Genomic DNA, 24,520 nt, shown 5'->3' with positions numbered 1-24,520 from the left:
GCCTTACAGTTAAATTTTGATTTAAAGCAAAAACCACATTGACATCGATGTGCACTCACTTGCTCGCCAATTCACCCCCCGGCGGGAGGTTTGGGATGCTCTCAGTTGCTAACGTGCGCATCACGTGGACTAAGTCTGGGACTCCTTCACCCTGCTTCTTTATGATCTCTGGGAATCAGAAGTACTTTTTTTGTAAGTGCAGTCCAAATTTAACTTCAAAAGATTGAAACACTCAGTTTTATAAAAAGGCAGCTTAACTTCTGTTAACATTTATATACATATATAAAATACGACCGACCATATTCAACATGGTAATTGTTAACTTTGGTTCCATACGGAAAAGAACCTGTAACAGATTTGACAAACTGTTAACATGCACACTGGTTTTAGAAATGCACAGCTATCTAATAAAAGTGGGAAAAAAATCTTTAATGGCTTTCCTGCTATACATTAAATATGATAGAAGATGCAATATCTTTCCAACAAAATGCCCTGGGCATGAGGCAGATATTAACACCAGCCTTATCGCTGCAACAGAAGATAAAATATTATAATCATCACGGAAAACATAATAATTTCAAGAAATAAAAGGTTAAACACATAAAAAACTCCCATGGATGTATGTATATTAAGCAACACTTTTACCTCACTGCATCACAGCACCATGCAAATTTTCAGAACTATTCCATACAAATTAAAAGCCAGGGACATCACATCTAAGACACAGGTCCATCCTCAACTCACTTAGGGGATATGTGAATATTGGGCAGTTATTTAAAGCTGATCCACTCCAACTTCTGGATGAAGAGAATTTGTATGGTGTGTCACGTTTCCTAAGAAATTAATTCTTTAACTTTATTCTTAGGCCTGTTTTTTGTTTGGTTTGGGTTGGGTTTTTTTGCAAGTCAGAAGCACACAATTTTATTTGAACTGTAGAGATTTCAGACCATACCACCCCTGAAGAGTTGCCCTTTAATTAGGGATTTTATGAAATTTAAAGAACAAGCACATTGTTAACATGCATCTCAGCAGTTTCTCTGTAAGCATGAGCTCTTAGAAATTATAAGAGATACGAATTATTAAATCTCGTTGCTGTTGGTCTTCAAGTGAATACTGCAGCACACACAATGTGTACATACATATATATACATGCACGTATGTACACACACACTATTCTTCACGTAATAAAGCATTTACACAGCTTGAAGAGTAGTTGGAATTCACCAGCATCACTTTTGGAAAACACTCTAGCATTCCGTTTTTGCCCTACGTGATAATTCCAGAAACGCATACCAAGTTTCCATTTTATAATTAATTAGTGAAATAAGGCACAATAAAAGCTTTTAAAACGAACAAGTATCCAGTCCTTTTCAGTTAAAAATATTAAAAACATCAATTGTGAATTACTTTTGGTGTGTGTAACAGTTTTTCAGGGCTGTGTGTGTTTACAGAAAGCATCAGCTGTATCTTGCAGTCAGGCTGTGTAAATTATTTGCAAGGGATGGTGGAAACAGTCTAACCCTCAACCAGTGCCAAACTCTGCAACACAAAAGCTTTAAGCTGTTTACTTCCAAACCTACGTTTTAAATGCATGACACCACACACCACAGACACCTCAAAAGCTTGCCATTTCCTCAAAATCTATAGCCAAAAATTCATGTTACCATCTAGTGTTTAGTAAATAGCAAAGCTACCACTCTTAAATCTGAATAAGAAGCAAAGATCTCGGATTTGGTTTGCCAAGTTCCTTTATTGTGCAATTTTGAACAGCTAGTTTATTCTACATTGTGCTAGTGCTAAAGTTCTGCTGTACAAAAATAAGGAATTTATAGTTTACCTATGCTACACAGTTTCACAACCTGTAACTGCAGTACATTTAACATACAGTCTCCACTAAATGAATACATTTGTATTTTGATCAAACTATAGATACAGACTGAATGAACACTGAAGACATAACAAATGGAGTCGGTCTGCTATCTGTGTTTAATTTATTGGAATTCTCTTCTTTCGATACATCTTACAATCCTCCCCCCAACCTTTCATTTACTTTTAAACCTTCTACACATTTTCATGGCATCAAGTACTGGAAAAATGTACTTACAACCCTAAAATAAAGGATTCAAAACATATCTGCTTTTTCAGATTCTGAATGAGAATTCCACACAAAGTTTAAGAAAAAGCCAGAGCTTTGATTTTGTGAAAATATGGGAAAGAACATATAACAGCTAACTTAAAATGATTTATCTCTAGATAGGTATGAATATTGCAAAGATTATCTATTACGGAATGTTTTTATGTAAAAAAATTGAGAACAGGAAAAAAGCTTAGACAAGTTTCTTTTGAGAGTCAACACATCAATAACACATATTAGTGCAAATAATAGCAACACATTTTGGAATGACTGATTACTTCTACCATGAAGTTCACAAAGTATTTTGGGAGTAACACTGATCTATTGCAAGTAATGGCACAAAGGTGATTCTCCACACTTGCTGCTTCTTCCATTACTATTTATTGTAGCTGTGAATCTGGACCACAAGCACATAAATATTAGTAAAAGGAGAGTTCTAGATGGAATGGTAAGTAGAAAACTTTCTAAGTTTTTAAAAATTGGAATCGCCTCTCCTTATTCCAGATGACCATTGTACTAAACCCTATTTGGTCTTAAAATCTGCGCTACTTCTTAACACTGTAAAGATATATTGTGGGCTATGGGAATAAAAGTTCAACCATCAAAAATGCACATTAGTCAGCATCAAATCTCATTACTTGTTACACTGAGTACTGAAGTGCATAAAAACACATAATATGCATTTTGACCAAGTTCCCATTTTACTGAATTTTAACTTTTAGTTGGTATTACATATTAGTAAAATAATTCTAAAAGTACTCCTTATATTTTCTAGTTCTTTCAGCTGAAGATTAGGCTTTTAAAGTTAAGCACTGCCATTCTTAAGGTATGCTAGGATAACAGCAAGATTATTCACTGTAGTGTTGAAAGTTTTAGATGCTGTAGCAGTCCTACCTTACTAGCCAACACTGCTTTATCCATTTATACCAGGAAACAACTTAACTGCACAAAAATTATGAAGTTAAATTTAACAAAGTTAATTGGCACCTGTTCTTGACGTTCTGCTTTAGTTCAGCCTCTCAACTTCCCCCATATGTAAGACCTAAAAGGCCAAATTCTGCACACAGCTGATACAAATCACTGCTGGGTTGAATAGTGTTTACTACATATTAATAAGTTAAATAATATCTTTGTGCAACAGTAGACAAAAATATTGAAGACAACTCTAAAAAAGACGGAAAGACTCTTGAGGGGAAGTACAATGTATTTCCTCAAGTTGTTCAGACATCATCCCATTAAGTTAGTATTAAAGTGCTTTGTAACTACATACAGAATCCTTCTGCCTCTACACAACTGTCACACTTTGCTCATTCCTGAAATTTTGCGTTTGTATAAACGCAAAGAACTGGCAGCCAAATTCACTGTATGTACCATAATCACATGCAGTTCCAGTGTTTAGGTTCTTCATTTACAAAACGTTCGTACAAAAGTGTCAGCTTTCCTCATGGTAATATTCCCAGGGTACGATGAGGCCAGCTGAAGATGCAGCCTTAACTTGAACATATTTTCATATTCTAGGTCATGGGCTTGTCTGAACTCAGACAAAAAGATACAAGGCAATACTTGCCCAAATTAGGAGAGTTAGCATGCTGCGAATTAATGTGTGAATTTACAGCATACTTGTTCTTCACCAATGCCACTGTGAGTGGGCATATGTAGTAAGCTCTTCAAATGCCTGGTGCAAAACTGCTCGCTGCTCTGAAATGGAGAAGCCATCTGACACTTAACTCGTGCACTTGGATATTCCTGCTACGCTGTCAAAAAGATTCACACTACTGCTTACTATGCACCAACTTCTCCTATTAGGCAAGTGTTAGATTAAAACACAGAAATGCCCGTCTGAATGTTTGTTTGGGGACAGAACAGATGCAGTTTGCCAAGACCCTGCAAATGAGGCCTTTGAAAAAGATGGTATTTTCTGAAGGAGCACCTACAGAGGCAGTAAGTGCTTTGAAATGGCACATTTATTTGTCTGAACCCAGAATTCCCACGTAGGCAAGTACTCTGTGAAGCTTCTCAAGCTGCACTGTTATATTTGTGCAAGTTAAGGAAGAAAAAAGTGCACAATATGTTCCTCTGACTTACTAATCACTGACACCACAGTTGTGAAGAACTCTGTGTATCGTGCCCTGTGTACTATTAAGGATCCCTGGAGTACATGCACGTAACTAGGCTTGTAACATATAGGTCTAGAGGAGTCCACTTCAAAAATAGACTTAACCTATGCAAATAATGCATACAGCATGTCTTATATTTCAGAAACAAACTCCAAGCTGCATTTGTATTTAAATACCAAAAGGCACTGTAAATTTAGTTTTAATGAGAAATCTTTTAAATCAAATCGACTTCAAATATCATTTTTAGTTAGGTGATCCAAAACCCCTAAGACATGCAGTTTCGGTTTAAAGTTTAAGAACTCCCGAAATACAAATTTAACACAAAATTTTGAAGTTACTATCAGAGTAAGATGAACCCCCAGCTTTTGTTCATCATGAATGCTTAAAGATTATCTTTGACAAATTTCTGAAGTTCTTTCAAGTAAATATGTTAGCAGGTGCCTTTAAGAGGACAGTAATCAAGCTGTAACCCTATAATAATTCAATAATAAAATATTATGGCTAATTTGTACATAACTATATGGAGAAATGGCACTCAAATTACCATCTTCAAGACACTCTGTGAGATACTGTGCTCACTTCATTTAACGCCATAACACAGGAACCAGGATTTACTGGTTGGAAGTCAGCAGTGGCAATGGACTCATGAAGAACACTGAGCACAAATGAACTCTTTCTCTGCCATCCTGACTGATTTTCAAGGCTATAGGCTGCTGCACTTTCATAGCAGAATGTTTTCAGGACATGCAGCAGGACTATACGAGTGCCTTTTTCAAAGATGTACACTAGATGGCCAATGGCACTTGAAGGTCTATTAAAAAGCCAGTATGTGTTAACAGTTTAGTTGTTGGAAGGGGAAAGGGGCCAGGGGGGTCTGTTTAGAAACAAAGTTACTTATTTTTTTTTAAATGATCCACCTTCTACTCTGCTTTCCAGGTACTTGTCCAACTCTGCCTCTCTTTTCACCGCCTCTGGCGATACCTTTGGTGCATTCGGAAAACAGATCAATATCACACTCATGTTGTCTCGACTTCCCTGGTGGAAAAGAAAAAATTATTTGAGAATGTATACTACACCAGGCTAAATACACATCAAAGCATTTTACACACAGAAATTCACAAATCATACAATATTAGAACATAACTTCTACTATGGATTAATATTATCATTAGTCTTAATGTTCCCCCGCCCCCTTACAGAATTCCAGAAGTCTGCAGTACAACCTTTTAAGCAATTTTGTTCTTTACTCTTTTCTGGTCTGAAGACTACATGGAGGCATTTACAGACAGCCCATTGTCTTCCAGAAACCAACATAACTAATGAGTGACGTGTAATTACAAAGCAGCGTTCCATCTTATTTTAAATACTACCCAAGCGTTTTGGGAAAACAGGTATTAGATGGGTAAACAAAACCATTACTGCCTGAAAGCACTAAGTAGGGAGGTACTGAATTCAGACACTGCTTGCACCTAAAATCACAGCTATTAGGGTATTTTTCCTCTTTTCTTTTAAAACAAGGAAAGTTACAAGCGCGAGAATCTTAAAAGATGAGCTGGAAGGGTCCCAGGCCTTTACAGAAGTATTATTTGAAATGGAAACATTTAAAAACTAAACAGAACTCTAATACTTGAACAGGTAAAAATACAAACACTTTGCTTATGAAAAGTAACTGCTTAGTTTACTTTCAACACTCTTTGCTTTGGTCTGCAAACACGCATCCATACACTCGATTTTTAACACCAATTAAATCCACTGAAGTCAGCAAGATCAAGAACAAGCCAGTGTTTAAAACGAGAGTATGGGCGTATGGGGAGGTGCTGACAGTCAGCTACTGCAAAGCTTCCAGCATCCAACAGCCACTGTTCTTTCCCTGGCATTTGTTTTTGGGATTACCGGACAAAAATCGTAAACAAAAATATACGCATTATGAATCTGCCAAAGTGTTTGAAAACAATTCCATTTTTCCGAAAGGGAAACAACGACCTTGTTAGTCATGTTGTCTTGTCTCTTTCGTACCAAAAAAGTTGGCTTTTTTAAATTATGACTTACAGCTTGCTTCTGGAAAAGGAAGTGTCAAGTTATCAAACTAAATATTTCAAATCTCTTCCATAACTGTATCATCCTGCAACTTACTAATACAAAGTAGAAGTTACTGCAGACAAAATTACACAGATCTGTTATACAAAACAGTCCCATCTTTTACTTGAGCTAGTTTCAGAGCTATATTGCAAAACGCTGAATAAGAAATATAGTGATTAGACAAGAATAAAAACGAACTTAGGAAGTCAGATCTTCATACAGTCAAGAAGAAAATTTAAACTGCAAAATACGAAGTCAAGGTTCAATCATTCTGCATATATCTTGGTGCAATTATAACAGTAATGTCAGTATTATATGCCCAGGAAAGGAGAGAAAGATTAGGAAGGTAAAGAATATTCTCTAGCCTGATTTAAGTCTTAGGAGTTGAAGTTTTGTAAGGTATATTGTGTAACAGAAGAGATAAGTTTCTGTCCTTCGCTTGCCTATAAATTGCCATCAGCTTCTACTTTCCCAGGGATCACAATGCATCTGTATGCGATTTTAAACTCCTCATTAACCAAAACCACCCAGAAAGCCATACTGTTTCTGTTGCATGTTCATTCCCCCTCCATCACCATTTTTGTGAGAATCATGGTAATTACTGTCAAAGTCTCGTTAATGGAAACCAATAGGTACTTATAGACTGGAATCAAAACTTATTCTTAACTTGTTCATAACCTTCTAACAGTGAAAAAACAATAAACTTCTTCTCTCAAATCTGGCTACCTTGTACAAGCAGGTGTCAACTATCTCATTGCAAACTTTCTCAAGGTCATCAGTGACTTCAAGTCTGGATCTTACAAAGTCACACAGCTCTTCGTTTCCCATAACATCCCAGATACCATCACAAGCCAGTATGATGAACTGATCATCTTCTTCTGATCTCTCAATTTCATAAACTTCAGGCTCGGGTGAGACTAGCTGTTCTGTAGGACCCTTCCCATGGACACATTTGTAATCAAAGTCCCCAAGTGCCCTTGAAACAGCAAGAGAGCCATTCACACGCTGAATCATTACAGAGCCACCGGCGTTCTGTATACGCTCTTTCTCCAGTGGATTACTTGGTTTGTGATCCTGCGTGAAGAAGTGAACCTTCCTGTTTCTACAAAGTAAACCTCTCGAGTCTCCACAGTTGATGAAGTATGTATGTTGGGGAGAAATCATTACACCCACAGCTGTTGACCCACTTCTGTCTGCACCATGTTTCTTCTCGGAGATGACTCTCATGTGTTCATCAATTTGCAGAAAACCTGTTCTGATGCCGCTCTTTACACTTTCCACAGATGGTGGCCCATCTGGCCCTTTAAAATCCTGGTTGCTCGTGATGTGATCTAATAAATGCTCACAGCAGTACTTGGCAACCTGTGATCCAGCGTGCCCATCATATACAGCAAAAAACGACCATCCGTCAAGTCCATTTGGCAAACCGATCACAGCCGTATGTGCATCCTCCATTTCAACTCGCCAGCCTTGCATACTACTCAGACCATAACGAAGCCCATTCCCTTGCCCCTGGGCATTATGCTTCTCCATCTTTGGCTTGTCTAAAAATGCTCCCATGATGACTTTCCTTCAGTTCTAAAAAGAAAGAAAGGATTATTAAGGTATTTCTTCAACATCTCGTTTAAACATCATATTGGAAACCATTAAATAACTGCCAAAATAATGGTAAGATGACAAAGATACGAAGCTGACTCTTCTGTGACTCTCTCAAGTGAGATTTGCATTGCTTTCATCTCATTTAAACAAGGACGTTGCTACTAGCTGAACTGCACTTTTCACATGCCTGTATTTTCAGCTGCTTTACTTGAAGAACTTACATGCCACTATCATTCATGATTCTGACAAAAGCCTCTAGTACAAGCATGTATAATATTAGTTTGAAAGAGGACTTGTTAACTGACACACATTTGAATAGCGACGCTCCCTGTGATTCCTGGGCCAATGAAACAGTTCAGTGTTTCCAGGACAGTGGCATCCCTACCTGCTGGCCACAAAGTCCTGCTCACATTCTGCTTTTCGGACAGTGGTGGAGAAATGAAAGCAAACTGATTAAGTTTCCTTTGTGGGGAGGAGGATTTTTGTTTGGTTGGCTTTTTTTCTTAAAAAAACAAACAAAAAAAACAACAACAAACTAAAAAACAACAGATAAAGCGGTCTGAATGAGCAAGATGAATGCCAGAGGCTGTGTAAAGGAAGACATAACGCTGGGTAAGTAGGAGCAGGACTCGGAACGGAGCAGCTGTCCCTTTAGGCAGCACAAGCCATTAGTTTGGCTCAGCCATCTTGTGAAAGCTCATCCTTTGATTTTCAGTTAAATTACGCAGCAAGCTCCTTCATATGTCTGCGCTGCAGATTTACTTAAAACCTTAATGTATTCATGCTTCACTGAAAGGCAACTGTCCATGACAAGTCTAAGGAAATCTCTTTGGAAATAAAATCACAAGTACTGTAAATTCATGCTTCCTTATTCAAGCCAGACAATACACTGCACATCCTACTCTTCTCCACCCCCCACCATTGGGACGTGATGCAGCAAATATTAATGCTTAAGAGAATAAGAATGATATTGGCGGGCAGTGTAAACTGACTGGTTTATCTTCATGGCTTTCACACCCTAACCACCCAACCCACCCTTCTAATCCACATCAGTTTATTTGTGCATTCATTATTAAAAATTCATACAAAATAGGTCACACATTTTACATACTTGCAAATTCTCCCTGGGAATCATCAAAGAGTGTGCAAATCACTGTTATACAAGGTAATGGAACAAGACTACAAGCTTTTTTATTTGAAGAAAGTGGGTAAAAATTAACTGTGAGATGAGTCACTGAAACAGATTTTACCTGTGGCCCCAACTAAGCAGCTGCACTAAAAGAAAAGTTAGTATACTAGGGATTTTTGAAGATTTAAACTTATATGTGGAATATATTTTAGCAGTTTTCTAAGTGATGATATCACTTTTTGATAACAGGCATTTATTGCAATACAGCTCTAGCTATAAGTGACAACAAAACATTTCACACTGTCTCTTCCAGCCACTATCAACCTTTCTAAAACATCTGTATGTGTTAGAATAAACAGTCAAGAAATGTTTATATTTGATCTCCACCACAACAGTGATTCAATGTGAGGCACGGGGACTGGATATACACTCCTTGGCTCACATGCTTTGTTAACAAAACCAAAAGCCACACATACTTCAGCTGTATGGAGAGAGATACCAGCGGCAGCGCGCACACCTCTGCTTCCTCTCACCCCAACCCCTGCTCTCCAGTTCTGTCTCCTCTCAAGCAAAACCAAAATATTGATGCCCACACAAACTGTAACTAGTCAACAAAGTATAGTATACACTTGGTCTTGTATCATAAGTACATGCATGAGGTTCACATTACTGCAGTTGCTAGGAAAAAAATACGACTTAGACTTTTTTATCTTCACATGCAACTCTAGTGAAGTCAGAGTGATCAAAATAATTACAGAATGCTGCCATAAATCAAACAGGGAATTATTTTGCAGAACAGGCTTTTTATTCATTCCATTATAGCAGTAGAATTTAAGCTAATGCCTAACACTTTTTTATTGTGGAAGAGATCACAAAATAGAATGCAGATATTCAGTTATTTCACCTTAATTTAGAGCTCAAAAAGCAGAAACTGCCCTGGCAAATACCACATTTTTGTGAAGTATTTTACAGTATTACTGTGGTCAAAAAAAAACCATTAAGAACAAGACACAGTTAAACTGACCACAAGCACCGTCATTTTGGACTGAAAAAGGCCGTTTTCCTTCTAACCTCTCACATTATGAGGTACACAATATGCAGAGTTGTGCTTTGTAAGCGGTTCTTCCTTCTCAGTAGCTTGCTATGTAAACCATGATTAAAAATACATACAGACAGGTCATGTGCAGTTCTAGCAACTCATAACCAACTGATAGCATACTTCAAAAATTAACAAATCCACTCTCCATTTAAAACTGAGTTGCCTCATCCCTCCCCAGAAGGTAAACCGAAAGCTGCTGCTATTCTAAATTAAGCCTTGTAGGTGAGATGTTGACACATTCTTCAAGGGTGCGAGTTACCCCACCGTAGATGCGAATACAACCAGGCAGAAGGAAAACCACAATGCGGTCACGTAACTTCTGCTTAGGAAATTACTCACAGCCCATAGCACAAAGTAGTCACCTCCTGAAAACTGCAACAACAGACAGCAGTTGCCTTCCTTGCAACACTCCAGCTAATGATTCTTCCACCAGAACGCCAGCCTAAACCTGCAGAAGAGTAGGCTAGGTTTTCCAAATCCTCGCTGTAGCTGAACGGAAGGCATAGTTTACTTGGGGATAGGATGAATATGCCAAGCCTTTAGTCTTTCCAGAATTTCAATTCTTGCTTAAAAAAAAATGTGCATATTACTAATCTGTGAATTCTTATGAATCAGAGGCTACCTGCTACTTCTCCCCCCACACCTTTATGTGTGGCTAAAACCTGAGAAATACCTGAGAAATTTAAAGAGTCTTAGTTATAAAAAAAAGAATAACAGTCTTGGTTTTAAAAGAAGGGATACACACACAAAAAGGCTGACATAAGCATGTGCCTACTTCCTACTAAAAAGATCTTCTAAACCTGTTTTTGAGTCCGTAACAACAGAAACACCTTTCACACATCAGTGTCTACCTCAATCACGAGTATTGCTGAGTATTCATTCTTTCAGGAGGTGGTTTGTGCACTGTACTAAGTTGGAATGACACCTTTAGTTAAGCATATAACTCTGTATGCAAATCAGATTAACCTATAGCAGTGCAAACATCCAAGTTACAGCATGACTTTGTTATGTAATAACACTACAGAGATAAGTCAGACCCACAACAGTCTGTGTGCATGATCTGCAATAAAGCAACAGATTCTAAATACAGTTTAACTTAATCCTCTCTTATATTTTTGAGTCATCTTCCTAAACAGCAGTCCTCACCTCAGAACCCTCATTCTCGAAGTAATTTTACTACCCTTCCCCTTGCCCTTCTCAAACCAGCCACACATTTCTGCAATCATGTTAGAAAACTGGAGTCTCATAGCAGCAGACAGAACTAGCCCCTCTACTCTGGAAGCCTCCACTTTCAGGATGCTTCAACAATGCACATGTGTACTGAAGGATACAGACATTATTCCTATTAAAGCCAAAGTAAGAGAAAACACACTTTGAAATTTAGTGGCAAATGTACACCACTCCCTATTTTTTTCTTAATGAAGGACAAATTCTGAACAGTTCTATAGCAGCGGTGCCCTGTAAAAAAGATCAGAGGTGGAACATTTTCTTCAGAAACGGTAACTCTAAAATATCATTTGACACTGCAACTGCCGTGATTAGTCAAGCAAACTTCCATTTTAGCCTAAGATGATTCTGGATTCACCATCTCCATATCCATGACTTCCATTAGTTTCTCCTAAAAGAGAAGAATTTTCTGCAGCCAAAGTTTCCGGGTTTTGGCTCTGGAGAATAGAGAGGCTTCTGAACAAAACTAAAAGTGAAAATGGATCCCTATGCACAAAAATGAATATGCAGGGGACACAACTATGCATCTACGAGTGCATCTAAACCATTACTTCTGAAATGTGGATTTAGCGCAGGTCAAACTGAAGGACAGCCTCTACAGCAAGTGCACAAAAAACTCAAGTTGCAGTTTGCAGACAGAAAAGCAAGAATACTGTACAAAGCCTATTAAAAAAAAAAATAAAATTAAACACAACACAAGTAACAAGATCTTGGATAAAACACAAGAGACCAAAATTCAAAGGACTGCAGCATTAGAAACAAAACTGAAATAATGAATGGGGCATGCCAAAGAGTCAGTAGCTGAACTCCTTGAAAATAGACGCAACTAGAGAACAGAGGGGCAAAGAAAAGGAGGTTAATTAGTATCCCGGACCATGGACAACCATGGACAACCACAGATACATCACTGGAATGCATGAAATCACTTTGCCCCTTCATTTGGCCCTCAAATTGTGCTATCCAGACAGTACAACTATATTGCCTTCTGATACACAGGAAAATAAATTTTACTGTTTTGCTATTTGCCTATTCATTTGCTTGAAGGTTCAAATGAAGGTTCACAAAGGACAGCTAATGTAACTCCACATATCCGTGTAAAAAGACAATTTATTTTTCCAGGGAATTCAGACAAGGATTTGGTTGCATTTTCCAAAAAAACCAACCATCCCCATCTGAAACTCGTACTTCAGCAATACGTAATTTAATAATTCTTTTTCAAACAATGTTCGGGTTGTATTCCTTACACTAGGATAAGCTGCTTATATGAACCACACTGAAGTCACAGGCACTTATTCAAACTAAGCCGAGAAATGTCCCCATATTCTAATTTCCTGGAACAATTCTCCAAGTGACATTATGCCCTGTGTGTTGTAATGAGCACCATAAAGAGAGATTACAACCTTTACTTGAACTACAGGACACAGAGTAACTCACCAAATTATACAGACTGCTACTGAATAGAAAAAGGACATTTGATCACTTCAATCTGATCCATGGTACTTTTCCCCAGCTTTAAGTAACCAGTCTACATGCAACGGTGCAAACGTGGAAACATTTTCAGAAGTTAGTGCCTGTTGAATGAAAAACTGACAGTACATACTGGATGCCCCAAATCAATTAACGTAAACAAACAACATGTCAGAGATCATCCCAGGGATCGGAAGAATGACTAAAATAAAACAGAACATGCAGACGAGGAGACATAATTACACCACAGTCATGGGCTGAATGAAGTCATGAAAAAGCTCCTTGCCAATGAAACTATTTTGAAACTATTGGAGGCTATAGGATTGAGTTCTGGCACTCACGGTTCAATGACATCAATGAAGTATTGAAAATTACAGTTGATGTAGACACAGGATTACATGGCCAACTAGGAAACGCAAATTGCCCACAAAAAATAAGTAAAAGAAATAAAATACAGAAATGGGGCTATTTTAATAAGCATGGACTAATACCCAATTTCCCCACCAGAACACTTCACTTCTCAGACATGTTACTGTAATCTGTGTTATATTTCATTACAACAATTGCAAATAGAAGAACATAAGAAGAAACCACCCATAAGGGTAAGAAATTTTATTATAACATTAACCAGTTGTTTTAGGACAGATGTAGGAGCTATGGCCTGTGGCAGATAAAGGGAATAGGCAGACAGTTGGAAGGGTTAGTTTAAAGAGAATAAAGAGAGAAATATCAAAGTCCTAAGAAACAGGCCTTCAGACAGGCAAGAATATCTACACATCGGCGCAAGTGAGACAAGGGGCAAAGGAACCCCAAACGTAAGCAAGTTAATGACTCTGTATGTACAAGGGAAAGTATGAATTGTTTAACCTTTCCCCACACACCCTCCCACTCTCCCTGTAATACGTAACAGTGATTACAACTTCATAGCACAGCAGAAAGCCCTAAACCACTGCACCCCTGATACAGACACCCATGAGCTCTGACCTGTTGATCGCTGGGCCACAGGCACTGCCATTTCACTGAGTTAGATTGTTTTGCAAGGGGTTTTTGTTTGTTTGGTTGGTTTTTTAAAACATCTGCTTAAAATTCTTTCTCATTCTCAGGAGCTAACAGCCTTTCTGAATGTCTTTCTGTAATAAGCAGCAAAATATTTTATCCTACTTGTCTTCCTATGTCAATTTCTTTTTCATGTGTGTGTATGGTGGGGTGGAGAGGATTCAGGTGAGGATTGCTAAAGCCTCCAAAAGTCTCCTGGAACACAGAAGGTAACCAGTTCTAAGTTAACACCCTCCCTCCAACAACATGTTTCATCTTTTTCTTAAAACACCTTTTTCTGCTCCTGCCTACCTTTGCTGCAGACAAGAAAACCTGTTCCAAGGTTAAACTAGGAGCTGCTATTCTCGATCTGAATATATGCTGGCTGAGGTTCAAACTCCCTCCAAAGGAGATGTATGTAATCTGATTTTTGAAAAAGCCCTGGACATTGAAGAAAGATAATTCATCTCTGTAACAAATTGCTCCTGCAGAAATTTGAAAGGTGGTGATATAGTTTCAAGATTTCTTTATGGAGTTGTTTTCATTTTGTTCTATGGTCAGTTACTGAAGAAGTAACTTCTTTCCAGAATCGCTAGGACCACTGCTGCAAATAGAAAAAATCACTACATTGATTTTAACAGGAGATACGACCGGCATCCACAATCAGCAGTCACTCATCAGGATCCTAACATGACTGGCACTCTCAGAACACAATTAAGGTAATACTTCTTGGCCCAAAGAGAATTCTTGCTTCTTTCTAAATATTTGTACTACAAATTAGAGATGGGAAAGAATAAGAAAAAAAAAAAAAACAACACACCAGGCAGGAATATCAAAGTACAAGCAGCCCAATCACCACATAAAACTGTGTAGACAACCAAGATGGGATTAACAAGTACTATGAAAATCAATGAGGTAGCTCTGCATAAATTCATATGTTGCTGTCTGAACAGTATGAGAATGAAAAAGCCAAGGTCCTTGCTTGTAAGCATTAATAAGCAGAAAACATGCCCATGCTGGTGTTCAGTTCAGCACCTTTCTGGTTATACTTCATTTTCCAAAGATTTCTTACTTAAAAGTGTTGGAAGAGAAACAAAAAGACACCCATTTTAGACAAAGAGATTAGACAACTGCTTTGTTAACAGCACACAAATTCCTGCCGACTCCAGCCAAAATTCAAAGCCCCATTGAAGCAAGCTCTGTAAAAAGGAGCTGGAAGATCCAAGGAAGCTGCAGTCTATGCAGACAGAAGTCGGAGAAAGAAAGGCCTTGCTTCATTTTCTATATCAATGAGATGCAGTGAGATCCAATTTTTTTGAAAGAGCAAGGCAAACAAGTGAAAATAAGAATTCCATCCAAAGTGCTCATGTCAGAAAGAGTACACAGTGCTATGCAGCTATTCCAGCCGAACTACGCACAGCAATAGTATCACCAAAAAGAAAATATGGGAAAAAAAGAAACTGAAAAAAGACAACACAGAAGACTAGAGTAAGTCATAAAGCTGAATTACCATTTTCTCCAGTATTTGTAATACCAAGAGTGCCCTGCCACTTTCATCTACCATCTAACAGAATATCACCCTGCTCCTAGACATCATGACCCCAATTCACAATTCTTACTTGAGTAGAAGCCACTGAAAGTCCAAGAATTGAACAGATCTGAACATATCAAATGCTTCAAGTAATAGCTTAAAAATCCTGTTCTTTAATTTTTTTTATCTCTTATTTGCAGCTTGAAGCCTCAACATCTTTGTTCACTGCTAGTATTATCAATCAAACAATACCTGCCATAAAAAGAGAGATGAAGACTCCTAGATGGATGTTTTCTTTAGTCAAAGAACCACACTATTCCACTGCTATTTCTGTGTAAGAAAAACAAACCAACCAACCAACTACATGACCAAAAAACAAAAAGCATTTGCCTTTTTTCCAAGTTCAGCTAAACCTATTCAGAAAAATCAAGACAGAATTGGAGTCCTAGCCTGTCCTGCCACTACTCAGAAGAGGAAAGAGAAGTTATTGGGTAAAAAGCTTCTAGACCAGAATGACTTATTGGAATGACCAGGACTGTTCAGGTGGTTCAAAAGCCACTAGACTGAAGTGAAGCTACTGCCAACTCAGCTTTGTCAGTGTTAAACTGTTTCCTAGTTAAACGAGGAAAAAGATGTTAAATGGAAAGAGGTCCCAATGGGATTATTCACTGAGACTCCAAAAACAAAGGGAGGCCTGAATAACAATAATTTAAAAAACAACAGAACACCAAGTGCAATAATTGAACCATTCCTGAAATATAGCAAAAAAATTACACTCACACACACACACACTCTCATCTGCGGTTATGAAGCTCAGGAAACTGCTACATTTTTACAGTTAACATAATTTGGTATTGTCGCCTGTGGTAGTGTGTACAAATTCCTGTAGAATCCCACTATCCTTCTGTCATACTGTTTCACCGATAACCTCACCACAAACATCTTGAAATCCAAGTTAACGCAGTCTCTCATACCTTAAAGAAAACTGAACACAGGAATCATCACACTATACCCTCTTCAATTTTTAGTCATCGTTTCTCCAAGTGCTCACCAAGGACACTGCTCTTTTTTTAAAGTAATTATTTAAAGCTTTCAAACTTCACATCTTCCTAACTTCAACAATAAGCATCACCTACCTATTTCTGATTTGTCTCATGAGCAATTTATTTATCAATATGGAAATTAAAAAATCCAAGTGAAAATAAAGTTTATATAGATAGTGTCTGAGAATAAAATAAACTGTTTAGAGAAAACACAGCCAGTATGCATGTGCCCAATGATTACATGATATTTGCACGAAGACCCCAAAATTTCCTGTTTAGTCAAGTACTCAATATTATGAAATAATTCCATGTAAGTACATAAGCAATTTTCCAGACCCTTCATTTTACATGAAAATATTTGTGGGTTCTAACCTCAGCAACATTACCACTATTCTGGTGAGGATATAGGAAAAGCAGAATAGAGGAGACTTCAAACCTCATGACTACACATGGGAATAAATTTGGAATAAAATAGGAAATGTCCTGAAGTGTACAGCTATAACCTGGCTTTGCTTGCAAGGAAATGACATCAAAACTATGCCAGAAGCACATTAAGACCTGGAAGTCAAATCCTCAAAGCTTAGGAAAAGCCCAAGTTCGGTCATTGGTACACACACAGAGCTTTAATTTACAAAGCTATTTTGCCCTCACATCCTCGGCATTCCTATCTTATTAAAAGAACAAGGATAGAGAATGACTGCTGCTATAAAGCAGATTCTTCCCCCAAGACTACATAAAAATAGAAAATAAATTAAAAAAAAAGAAACTAAAGGAAAGCCCCTATTGTTTTAGACTTTTATGCAGACAATAACTTTGAGGACAGAAGGCTTTCTTCTAAGGGTCACGCTGGTTACCAAGTTCACTATCAGTGCAGAGCTGACAGGTTTGCCTATGAGGAACGAGGCAGGACGGTGCTGAGTCCAAACTTGAGGACACCATCGTGTTCACCTGTTCTTCAAAATCCAGGCAGTGCTAATGCCAGCATCTCCTAAACTCACAAGGCCTCAATGTGCAGCCTCAGAATGGTTCTTTACAGAGAGAAACAGCACAAGATTTTTATGTAGCGTCTGTCCAAATACTTAATATAATTGATTGGAGCAACCAGAAAATTATTTACTGATAGAAACTGATTCCTTCTTCATCAAATTAGTTAGTACAATTTGGTACTAACCCTCTACCTGCCCACATTTTTCCACATTCTGCACACCTTTCCAAAAACTGGGTTTTACTTAACTTAGCGCACAGCTGGAGAATTCCTTAGGCAGTTTACACAGTTCTTGTGGCTATTGCATTTTAGAGTAGTTCACAAGCAAAAAAAACCAGCGCAATTTTATGCACAAATAGCAATGATATATGGTCAAGAAGAACACAGGCTACTATCCAAATTCCAGAACAAAAGTAGAGTTGGCAATTAAAATTAATTGTATGTATAGATAGAGCAAATCCCTTCAAGTTACAGCTGAGACCCAAACACAAAAGCATGTTTCATCCTCTAGGTCACAATCCAGCAAGAGGTTTAAACAGGAGAGCAACATCACCCCACAGCAGCCCCACACAACTCAGCTGCACGTGGCCTATCAGTATAGGTACATTTAGGTGCTTTGCTTTATTGAAACTCCAGCTATCAGAACACAAGTCATGCTACACCTGAGCTTATTGGGTTTGTAAACTGTCTTCTTAGAAGACTTCAGAGACCATTTTATCTATTAAAATATTCTTACCTGAACTGAGAACTAAGATGTTAGCAATAAAGAGGCTACTGTACTTTATCTTCTATGGGTAAACTCCTAGCATTTCTCTACATTTCAATTTGAAACATGATTAGCAAGTTGTGTTTTTTCCTTTGTATCGCTCTTAGATGCTCTTTTGCCAGTATACTGCCAGGAGATTTACACTCCAAACAGCAGAAGTGTACTTCATTGGAAATATCTGTAGGTGAAGAAAGTTTTATTCTGTTGTTTTAGTCACACAGAAACACCTTTTCAGATGAGATGTTAAAAAAAATCTGAGCAACTGTTTCACATATTTATAAATACACTATTTTTCAGACTTCAGTAGCAAGCTGAAATATCCATTAGTTACTTTTATGGGTACATGAAAGCAAAGAAAAAATCAAACAAACACACAGTAAAACAAAGGCCTGTTCAGTATAAACACAGAGAAATTAAAGAAAAATAAAGAAAGAAAAAAAGAAAAATATGTAGACATAACAGACGTGTAACTTAGTATATGGTTTAACACAGAGCAGAGTCTAGCAGATAGAAATATAGATAAACAGACTTTACAGCCTTGGTTTAACACCAGTAACAGTCAGCTGGATAGTTTAATACCCCTATCAAGGAAAAAACAAAAACACCAACAACCACCAAAAAAGTTTACTCACTCCCATGGTATCACACTGGCTTGCTTCCCCTGCCCTGATTACAATCTCCTTGGTCTAAACGTTCTCCCTAGTCTTAAGATTTAAATTATTTACTCTAGCAATATTAAATCTTAATAAATCCTGAATTGTTCCTTCACAGACAGAGAACAGAAGAAATCTAAAGAAGCTATCTTCACTGTGATCCACACCACATCATGGCTCACACACATTGGCTAATGGAATATACATAAAATGACATAAAAATCACATATTCTGTATATCCCCTTGATCTTTTAAATAGCCTAAGAATAACAGCATTTTTTCAGGGATTATGTATCATTTACAGGGACTTCATACTTTGCAATTTGCCATTCTTTCAATGAAGATCATTGTAGTTAAGCATGTTTAAATTTTACATAAGTTTATTTCTTATCCTAGTATTTTTAACTGAAATTTGGATCACCTGACAAAAACTAGAGAGATCACGAAGCATTCAGCAACAAAGTAGTATCCAAACAGGGCTTAATTTTTGAAAGAACAAATGAGACTACAGGTTGCATCATCTAAAAACAGTTACAGATGATGCATCAATGTTTCAAAAAAGTAAAAGTGATGTATGATTTCTGAGAAAAGAGCAAAAATTAAGAAAGGCCACATGCAATAGTAAGAATAAATGTTGTCTGGCTTAGGTATAACTATGCTAAGCCATTATTAACTTCAAACACTGTTACTATTCTGGCCTTTAAAATGAGTTGCAGGTTTTCAGAGATGAAATGAACACAATTATTTTACAGTACTTCCCATTCCAAAACTTGCTTATTTAATAGCACAATCTGCATTATTCAATCACTTAATTGCAATGCAGTTCTGCTTAGCCAATTGGGTAAAAAAAGTATATTTACATCAGAATACACCTGAACACGTAAAAATTAGGTCAATAGTAATGTCAATATTTTAGTAAGAAATACATGACTGTTAAAAGACTTTAGGTCATCTTGTGAAAGCAGCTGCTTTGTATTTCCTACTTTAACTAGAAAGGAAAAGTGCAGTAAGATCTCTTATTGACAGCTGCATTCAAAAACATACCAGTTACATAAGTTTGCAAATTATACTGTGTCAGAGTTAAATATCTAAGCATTTTAACGACGGTTCTTAAAATGCTATCTCAGCAAGAGTGACTCAACTTCACTGCATAAGCTGCACTCCAGATAAGAAGCAACTAGCTTGATTTTACAGAAAAAAACCTTTTTTTGTATTCTGCTTTAATTCAAATTGCACTAAGTGAGTTCTGCTTGTTTAGACCTGCAAGCTTCACCAGTCATTTGGCATTTCCATCTCTCTTCCTCAGTTTCAACAAAAGTATCTCAAGCTCACCCATAGACAGTTAAATAAATACTTGGAAAACTGGTATCGTTTTCTACTGTACCTCAAGGGGAGAGATTTACCAGACAATCGCCAACCAAAGGAGTAAACCTATAAACCAGAATTAGGCCTTGTCTCTATAGAAGAAAAACATGAATATGCCAGAAACGCGTGAGAGTACAGACCAGGTCTCTCCAGTACAAGCTACATTTATCAGAGGGTTTTATCAGGTATCTATGTCTGCGAGGAAAACATTAATAAGTGGCATGATGCATCAGCAAGTCTCTTACTCTTAGCCCAGTCCCTCATACAAAAGGTAGACCCAGAAATGCCTGGAAGAGAAAGCTTTGGAACAGCTGTCCCTTCCCCAGGGAAAATGCTGATGCCCCCATCAAAGTGCTCTCCTTCAACACCTTCCCTTTGACTCTTACTCTGATTCGATAGGTAAAATGTGAAACTGTCCTAACACGTGCTTTTCCACCCCCCACCTCTTACGTTATTCATAGAAAAACTATGAAAAGTAACAGAAGGGAAGCTATCAGAGAAGAAACGCGGGTAGAACTTGCACAATTCTTGGTCATTTGGCAATTCACACAGGGTTCTGAGTAACAGCAGCCGTCTCGCTTCAGTTTCACTAGTCCTTCACAAATCCTGCTTCAGCCACCAAGCCTCTGAAACAGCACACGTACAGGCTCAGGAAAATGCTACAGTGGCTCACATTGGGAAAGTAATTTCTTCAAATCACAAGAGTTAGAACTTCTACTTTATAAAATGATTCTACTTGCTGTGATGCTAAACATCACAACCTCAGGAAAACATATAACCTATCTTCAAACCTACTGCTCTCAGGATCTAAAACTGCCTTCTACTTAAATAAAAATAAATTCCTTTGTAGGACATAAAGGACCCCAAATGTTAAGGTTACAACACAGGCCATCAGAGTGACCAGCACTTTCTCATTTGACAAAAAGTACCACTCCAAGAAAATTAGTTCTTCTCAAGTACTACTGTAAACTTAAACATTAGTTTTGCAACCAACAAAATTTTGCCATATACATGGCAACACTAAAATATTTTAATTGTGCTAAATAAATATATACACATTCACACAAAATCACTTCTTCTGAAACTATTAATGTGCAGCCAGTCTTAAAGCTGTATTACATCTCCTATAATACAAGCTAATGTAATAAAAAGGTTAGATTTATGCTCAGAACCTCTGGCATTTAACATGCAAGTCCAAATCGATTATCCAGTACATCACTGGCTACCTCTGTAATCGGGGAGAGCATTTTCTTCTGCCTACTTCTAACACGCATGCTATGACAGATCACTGGCGTAACCTTTGCTCACGACATTGTTTTCAAAGGCAGCGAGATCTCCCTCAAAACTTTAAACACCCGAAAGGCGTTGGCAAGGGAAAATCACCCGCTGCATAATAATGTCACTATGTGGGGAGTGCTTGATGCTCCGACCCTCGCCAGGGTGGGGTGCTTTATAAACAGATATAAATAGATATTTTTTTTTCTCAGTGCCGTGCCCCAAGCGTTTGGGTGGCGATGGGAGAGGAGGCTGTTTATAGCCATTATTAAATGAACTCTGAATAGGCCAAGGAAGGGGGGGGTGAGGGCGAAGAGGGAAAGGGAAAGCTGCTGTTACCTGAGCCAGGCCCCAAACCCTCAACTCACCCTCCTCCTCCTCCCCTTCTGCCCCCATGCCCAGCCCGGGGGCTGCCATGCCACCCCCACCCCGCAATGCAGGGGCTGCGCAGCGGGGCCACCCCCAGCCCCGGGGAGGGGAAGGGGCTCCCAGGAGCAGCATCCCAGGCGAGATCGCACCCCCTTTCCCATTTCCCTCCCTCCCGCCGCCCCGGCACCAGCTGCTGCCGCTGGGGATGGCGCCTCGCTCCTCAGCCGGGAGGGAGGAACGGCCTCCCCGCCACCCTCTCGCGGAGCCCACAGGGAGAGCGGCCCCCGCGCAGGCCGCCCCCGCTTGTTTACAGGCCCCGGGGCCCAGGCGTTGCGGACGCGGCGCTCCAGCGCAGCCTGGGCCCGCCACCGCCGCCCCCTCACCCGCCCGGGCCCGGCCCGCCGGAGGCCCCGCACCGCGCTGCGCCACTTACCGCCCCGGCCGCGGCGGACGGAGCCGGTTGTGGCGGGCAGGGCCGCGCTCCGCGCTGCCGAAGGTGCGTGGGGGCAGGGAGGCCGGGGGCAGGCGAGGACGTCCGCGGTGGGACTGGCGGCGGGCAGGCCGGCCCGGGGACAAGGGGAAGGAGGAGGGGGGCACCCGGCTGGCGGCCTCGCCTCAGTTCATTCACAGGCGGCGGCTGCGGAGGGCGGCTCTCTGCCCAGGGGGAGCCCAGCGCTCATCTCGCCCCCGCCGCTCTCCCCCCCTCCTCGCTCGCCGCTCGGCCGCCGCCGGTCCCCCCCTCCCCGGCCCCCTCCCGCCCGCCCGAGCTCCGCGCCCACTCGCGCAGCCCCGCGGAGCGTCGTCCGCGCCCCCGCCGCTCGCGCAGTCACACACGCGCGCACTGCGCCGCCGCCTCCTCCCCTCTGCGCAGGCGCACGTGAGGCGCCGCCGCGCGCGCCTGCTGCTGCTGCTGCCGCTGCTGCTGCTGCCGCCGCCGCTACCCTCCCCCTCCCCCTCCCTCTCCCTCCGCCGGGGCCACCGCGCGCGCGCCGCAGGAGGAGAGGCGGGAGCGAGCGCGGCGCGCGCTCCCTCGCCCGTTCCCTCCCCCGCCCGCGCCGGCAGCGCGTGCGCACGCGCCGGCCACCCTTCCCCCCCCCCGGTTAAAAAGGAATCACAACACCAAACGCCGCTTTTTAGGACAAAAACCCGCCCCTGGCGTAACGGGCGGGGTACCCGGATGTTGGGGGGGGGGGGGGGGGGGGCTCTAAAGACGGGAGCGGGGAGGCCCGGCACGAGGCCGTTACAGGTATTACATCATCCTCCGTTCTGTCGTCACACACACCCCACCACCACCCCGGACCGCACTGAGCATGAGCAGAGCGCGTGGGAGAAGCACGAGCTCGGGCGGGGAGCGAAGACGTCATCGGCCCCGCCCCCTTCGCTGAGGGGAGAAGCGGGGGGGCGGGGAGCTGTCCCAGCGCAGGGGGTTCAGCAGCGGGTCCCGTGTCCCTCCGGAGGCCGCCTCGGCGGGGACAGGCTGAGGAGGAGCCGCCCCGCTCGTGTCCCGTCCCCAAAGCGGCGGGCAGGGCCCAAGGGACGCGCTGGGATCACCCCCGAGCCGCCTCGGCCTGAGCCCCGCGGGCTTCCCTGCTGAAAGCACAACTGCTGGCAAAATCCGCTGCGAGTTGAGGCAATGAGCGCGTAATAGGTTTAGTAATCCCATGATTTTCAGCTGCCCTTTGATGAAGGATGGTCTGTCGACAAAAGGAATGGGAGCATGTTTGGGGAGTGACTCCCCCCCAGTCTTCAGGGAACAAATTTAGGGCGCAAGCTTTGTTTGCCCAGAGGTGGTGGATGCCCCATCCCTGGAGACATCCCAGGCCAGGCTGGACGGGGCTCTGAGCAACGTGAGCTGGTGAAGATGTCCCTGCTCATGGCAGAGATTGGACTGGATGGGCTTTGAAGGTCCCTTCCAACCCAAACCGTTCTATGATTCTAACAAGATGCTGAAGGAGGCCGTGGTGAGAGCGGGGCCTGGCTGGGAGAAGGTGACCTGGGGCTGGGAGGGTGGACACACTGTGCGGCCAATTCCAGCAAACCACGGTTACATCAGTGGAGCTTTGGGATTTTTTTGAAGGTGGGGTGGATGCGATAAGGAGTGCTTTTAGAGGCTTGGGGGATGCATGGTAGTTGAGAGGCTGTGAAGAAGGAATTCATAGAACCATAGAATGTCCTGAGTTGGAAGGGACCCACAAGGATCATTGAGTCCAACTCCTGTCCCTGCACAGGACAACCCCAAAGTTTACACTCTGTGTCTATGGGTGTTGTCCAATCTCTTCTTGAACACTGTCAGGCTTGGGGCTGTGACACCTCCCTGGGGAGCCTGTTCCAGTGTCCAGCACCCTCTGGGTGAAGAATTGACCACAGAGGGAGATATACTGAAGAGAGCTGGGGAGAGGTGAAGTGGGTACTTAGCTAAAGAATCGGGAAGGTTGTCGACTTTAGACAGTTTCCATCTTAAACAGCAATCAGAGCAAGCACCCATATGTTAAGGTTTCCCTAAAGTCAATGTTCATCAGGTGCTCAAATTGCTGGTTGTGTTCCCCCAGCCATTGCAGAAAACAATTGGTGCAGCCCCAACCCAAGGGTGCCAACGACCCAGGGCACTTAATTGAGGACTCTTGCACAGATAAGACCTACAAAACCA

General features: G+C 40.9%; 1 protein-coding gene across 3 annotated transcripts in view; it reads right to left on the bottom strand.

The window, feature by feature from the left end:
* The window catches only part of PPM1A (protein phosphatase, Mg2+/Mn2+ dependent 1A), a 31,219-nt gene extending 8,491 nt beyond the window's left edge, over nucleotides 1–22,728 (bottom strand). For 2 of the 3 annotated variants that reach the window (XR_013922146.1, XM_080344726.1), the window contains exons 1-4: nucleotides 22,307–22,728; nucleotides 7,057–7,908; nucleotides 5,169–5,286; nucleotides 60–168 (exon numbers count right to left, since the gene is read on the bottom strand). Coding sequence is in view for 2 of the 3 variants with exons in the window: in XM_080344726.1 (XP_080200852.1) it covers nucleotides 60–168; nucleotides 5,169–5,286; nucleotides 7,057–7,890 (1,061 nt within the window). In the remaining variant the exon portion in view is untranslated. The remainder of the gene's footprint in view (nucleotides 1–59; nucleotides 169–5,168; nucleotides 5,287–7,056; nucleotides 7,909–22,306) is intronic. The other variant, XM_080344727.1, reaches the window with a different exon arrangement.
* Between the last annotated feature and the right edge of the window lie 1,792 nt (nucleotides 22,729–24,520).

The sequence above is a fragment of the Nesoenas mayeri genome (assembly GCF_963082525.1).
Source record: "Nesoenas mayeri genome assembly, chromosome: 5".
In the NCBI taxonomy this organism is placed as follows: Eukaryota; Metazoa; Chordata; class Aves; order Columbiformes; family Columbidae; genus Nesoenas; species Nesoenas mayeri.
The sequence above is the reverse complement of the archived record's forward strand: the minus strand, read 5'-3'. Positions and strand labels throughout refer to the sequence as shown.